The sequence below is a fragment of the Enhydra lutris genome, unplaced genomic scaffold (genome assembly GCF_002288905.1).
Source record: "Enhydra lutris kenyoni isolate GAN:26980312 unplaced genomic scaffold, ASM228890v2 scaffoldscaffold127, whole genome shotgun sequence".
Classification (NCBI taxonomy): Eukaryota; Metazoa; Chordata; class Mammalia; order Carnivora; family Mustelidae; genus Enhydra; species Enhydra lutris.
Window position 1 is genome coordinate 64,175 of NW_019154211.1, and position 5,423 is coordinate 69,597.

The 5,423-nt window shown below is 44.4% G+C and overlaps 1 protein-coding gene across 1 annotated transcript; it reads left to right on the top strand.

The window, feature by feature from the left end:
• Nucleotides 1–1,185: 1,185 nt before the first annotated feature.
• On the top strand, nt 1,186–3,396 carry LOC111139939 (disintegrin and metalloproteinase domain-containing protein 21-like). Its single transcript, XM_022492349.1, has one exon. It carries the CDS (start codon nt 1,186–1,188, stop codon nt 3,394–3,396), a length of 2,211 nt encoding a protein of 736 aa, XP_022348057.1.
• Nucleotides 3,397–5,423: the final 2,027 nt, after the last annotated feature.

Consider the following 5,423-nt stretch of genomic DNA (forward strand, 5'->3'; position numbering starts at 1 on the left):
TTAAAATACAACAGGGACATTTCTGCCTGACCCAAGAGATTTTAAAGGGGATTTATGGTAGATAATCAAAGAAGTGAGTGCAGTGGTTGGCAACATTTTTGTTCACACCCAGGCTGCATGATGCCAACTACAAAAATAAGCTCAGCCCCTTCTGTCTTCAGCTGAGAATTTAACCACATATGTTGCCAAATCCCAGGGAAGAACCAAAAGAGAGGATTAGTGGGAACAACTCCTGGGTCTCACACGTGATCAGCAGAACCTTCTGCTCTCACCAGCAGGTTTGAGGGAAAAAAAAAAAAAAGTAACATACAACCTGGGGAATATTTTACTCAGTAAGCTCAAAGAAACTTCAAAGCAAAAGCCAAAAGGATCAAAAGACTCAAATTAATGTCAAACCATAATAAGACACATACTAATACATGTAACATTACAAAACATTACTTTCAATAATTCTAAGGTAAAATTTGCTATGACTATCTCCACATGCCGTGGAAGAAGGAACAGTGATATCTATAGTGAATGATGGGCAGAATCCACAGAAACTGACCCAGCAGTACCACAAGAGATGGAAATGGTAAAGGAGTTTATTGCATTAAAACTTACATTACATATTCAACATGGAGGACATGGGGAGATGGAGAGAAGAGAGTTGAGGGAAGTTGAAGGGGGAGATGAACCATGGACTCTGAAAAACAATCTGAGGTTTTTGAAGGGGTGGGGGTGGGAGGTTGGGGGAGCCTGGTGGTGGGTATTATGGAGGACACTTATTGTACGGAACACTGGGTGTGGTGAAAAAACAATGAATTCTGTTACACTGAAAATAAATTAAAAAACCGTATATTACATATTCAAATATCTAGAGGAAAGATTGAATGTGTTGAATATGGGGATGCTACTGGATCCAACTCCCTTCCCATATCCAAGTAAGTACTCATGCACATAGTCCACCCACCTATAACACATCCACCCCAGCTGAACTGATGTGTAGGCCCACCCACTGCCACACCCTGTGACTGTGACCTCATCTCCACATGTGGCCCCCAGGTGTGGGGTGCTGGTAGCCTGAAGCAGCCCTCTGTTCTGTCAGATGCTCTAGGCCAGGCCCTCACTGAGGATCTTCCCTTGATCCATTCTCACTGACAGATATCTCTGAGCAGGGGCCTGAGCCTGGCTGGTCAGGTCACCATGAAGGCACTTCTCTTGCTCCTTGCTGTCTGGGCAGGGCTGGCTCCTGTCCAATGTTCTCAAGGCCGTCCATCATGGCACTACATCTCCTCTGAGGTGGTCATTCCCAGGAAGGAGCTGCACCATGGCAAAGGCATTCGGATGCCAGGCTGGCTGTCCTACAGCCTACGTTTTGGGGACAGGAGACACATTATCCACATGCGGCGCAAGAAACTGTTTTGGTCCAGACATCTGCTGATGATGACTCAGGACGACCAAGGAGCCTTGCAGATGGACTATCCCTTCATCCCTCCAGACTGTTACTACCTCGGCTACCTGGAGGAGATTCCTCTTTCCATGGTCACCGTGGACACATGCTATGGGGGTCTTGAAGGTATCATCAAGTTGGATGACTTTGCTTATGAAATCAAACCCCTCAGCAATTCCCAAAGGTTTGAACACGTTGTTTCTCAGATAGTGACAGATACAAATACGATGGCACCTACCTATAAACTGGGACATAAGGAGATTATGGACCCCCTTTTCTCTCAAGCAAATGCCAGTGTTGTCCCCAGGATCTCTAGTAAGATGTATTCATCCCATAATGGAAATATGAAAGCACTTGCCCTAAGTTCCCACTCAATGTATACTGTGTTCAACAACGTGTCAAAATGTGCCCAATTCCTGATAAAGATATGTAGTTTAATTGATACATTCCTTCAAGGTATTGATATGAATTACTATATTGGATTCATTATGATTTATAACCAGAGAGATCCAGTTTTCATGAATAATTATAATGCAGAGTATAGTCCATATGTTAGACACTATCAGTTTGCTGTGTACAGATTTGTCATACCACATTCGTCCATAATTGTGATTAAAGATGGGCCAAAGGATCTTAATTATGACCCTGTCTTATATGGTATATGCAATAATCGAAACCTTGTCATGCTTGGTTACCTAGGCAGACACCTTTTAATATTGTCAATTGCAGGAGCACAAAAGGTGGCAAGAAATTTAGGTCTATACTATGATGAGAATACTTGTACTTGCCAGAGAAGGTCCCTGTGCATTATGCACAGACAACCTTCTCTGACAGATTCCTTCAGTAACTGTTCCTATACTCACGTACAGCACATAGTGGGTGCTGGGTTAGGTCAGTGTCTATTCAGCACCCAAATGGTATATTCAAATAAAAGCTTGACCCATGATCGTTGTGGAAACCGCATAGTGGATCGAGGTGAGGAGTGTGACTGTGGCTCCTTCAAACAGTGTTACAACAACCCCTGCTGTACGAATGCTTGTTCATTCACCAGTGGCAGCAAATGCAATACAGGCAGGTGCTGTACAAACTGCACCTATTCCCCTCCTGGGACACTCTGCAGACCAATCCAAAATATGTGTGATCTTCCCGAGTACTGCCGTGGGGAGTCCTTGGCATGTCCTGATGATTTCTATATGCAAGATGGAACCCCATGCACCGAAGTGGGCTACTGCTATCACGGAAATTGCACTGACCGCACTGTGCACTGCCAGGAAATCTTTGGCAAAAATGCTGTGAAAGGTGCAGATGCCTGCTATACCATAAATATAAAAGGCAATAGATATGGGCACTGCAGAAGAGACGAACGGTTATTTCAACCTTATGCCTGTTCCATCGGAGACATTTATTGTGGAAGGCTGCAGTGTGGTAATGTCACACACCTCCCCCGCTTGCAAGAACATGTGGGATTCCATCAGTCTCTAATCTCAGGATTCTGGTGTTTTGGACTGGACTCACATCGCTCCACAGGAGCAAATGATGTTGGTCACGTGAGACCAGGTACCCCCTGTGGTCGTGAAAAGGTCTGTATAGATGGCTTCTGCATTGCCAGGGATCTTCAGCTGAATTATGACTGTTTACCTGAGAAATGCAGTCACAGGGGGATTTGCAACAATAACAAGAACTGTCATTGTCACATAGGCTGGGATCCTCCACACTGCATTGATAGAGGTGCTGGTGGGAGCACAGACAGTGGACCCCCTCCACGTAAAATGCGGTCAGTCAGGCAAAGTAATGAATCTCTGATATATCTGAGAGTGGTCTTTGGTCGCATTTATGCCTTAATAGCTGTATTCCTGTTTGGCATCGCCACAAATGTAAGAACAATCAAGACAGTTAAAGTTGTGGAAGAGAAAGCTGATGAAGTCAATCCTGGTATCAGCCTCGAGACCCCTGAAAAACAATAGGCAATCTGCAGGAGCATGAGTGAAACTACAGTGAGGAGGTGGCTAATGTTAGGAGAGGTCTGCAGGAGACATAGTGTTACCAACACATATCACCTGACTCTCACACCAAGTCTGTGACAGATCACTGACAAGCACTCTGAAATAAATTGTGAAAAGTGCATATTCTGGGTTCTCGATGTTTTTGTAAGACTATAAGAGCCCACATTGATCCCAAGACACTGCCCAGTGTCCAGTGTACCTGAGTCAGCAGCTGGGGTGAAGTCCCTGGGTGCAGAATTAAGGGAAGTTGCAACAGGCTCCTTCAGGGAAAACTCATTACATTTTTACAAAATGGTGCTCATTACCAGCGAGGATTTTCTCATTGTCTAGATAATCTCTCCTTCTCCAGTCCCAAAGAGTGCTCAGGGTGATGGAAGGCTACTCGACACCCATGCTGTCTGTCCCATACTGGGGTGGCTCTGGGCAGGAAGGGTGATTCAGGTGTGATCCAAACTAGTGCAAGTTGCACCACCAGGGAGAGTAATTTTCTGAGTACAAGACCTAGTGCAAGCTATGCCATCCTGGATAGAATGTTTCTGAATAATGAACACTGAGACCATGATCCTGAATGTTGCATCCTATGAAATCAATCAGAAAGGTAAGCAGAAGTTCCAATTAATGACTCTGGAATCCAGAGAGAACTCTAGGAAGATCATCCCTCACTTCCTTCTTACTCTGCATTCCAGGAAGCTGAGCAGTGACAGCAGCTGTACAGGTGTGGTAAGAAAATCAACTTGTTCTGAACTGCTGCCTGGACATGGGACACAGAGTCCCAGGAACACTCACTGCTCATCATCCTTACATAACGGCCTGCCTGGAATTCCATCTCTGTTTCACCCAGGAATCTTTAAAAATAACCACAAAGAGATGGGCCTGTGAAATATTAGGAACTTCAGCCGCATGCACCCCTATGTAATTAGGTGCTTGCTACCTCCTTGGGGACCTAGGATGAGACCACCCCTTCCCTGGTTAATCATATCCCCTTTTTTTTCTGGGATTTGTTCATCATAAATTCTGGGACTCCACTTCCATTTCAGGGTGTACTGAAACCGCACTTTTAGTTAAAATCAATATGTAGGTCTCACTTCCCCAAAGTGGAAGCTCAGAATCCAAGGAAGCCACCTGTTTTGTTTTTATTTTTTCTTAAATTTTAATTTTTTAAAATTTCTTTTCAGTGTTCCAGAATTCATTGTTTATGCACCAAACCTAGTGCACCATGCAATACGTGCCCTCCTTAATTATACCCATCACCAGGCTCACCCAACTTCCCAACCCCTACTGTCCAAATTCCTCAGTTTGTTTATCAGAGTTCACAGTCACTCATGGTTTGTCTCCCCCTCAAATTTCCCCCAACTCCCTTCTCCTTTCCAGCTCCCCATGTCCTTCGTGTTATTTCTTATGCTCCACAGATGAGTGAAACCATATAATAATTGACTGTCTCTGCTTGACTTATTTCACTTAGCACCATCTCCTCCAGTCCCGTCCATGTTGATACAAAAGTTGGGAATTCATCCTTTCTGATGGAGGCACAATACTCCGTAGTGTATATGGACTGCATCTTCTTTATCCATTCATCCGTTGAAGGGCATCTTGGTTCTTTCCACAGCTTGTCGACTGTGGCCATTGCTGCCATGAACACTGGGGTGCAGATGGCCTTTCTTTTCACTACATCTGTATCTTTGGGGTAAATACCCAGTAGTGCAATTGAAGGGTCATAGGGAAGCTCTATTTTTAATTTCTTTAGTAATCTCCACTTTTCCAAAGTGGCTGCAACAACTTGCATTCCCACCGACAGTGTAAGAGGGTTCCCCTTTCTCCACATCCTCTCCAACACACGTTTTTTATGGTCTTGTTAATTTTGGCCATTCAACTGGTGTGAGGTGGTATCCCAAAGTGGTTGAATCTCCCTGGTGGCTAGTGATGATGAACATTTTTTTCATGTGTCTGAGAGCCATTTGTATGTCTTCTTTGGAGAAGTGTCTATTCAT

Bases quoted from the DNA above. Each gene is read 5' to 3' on its own strand.
- LOC111139939 (XM_022492349.1), top strand. From the start codon at position 1,186: ATGAAGGCACTTCTCTTGCTCCTTGCTGTCTGGGCAGGGCTGGCTCCT.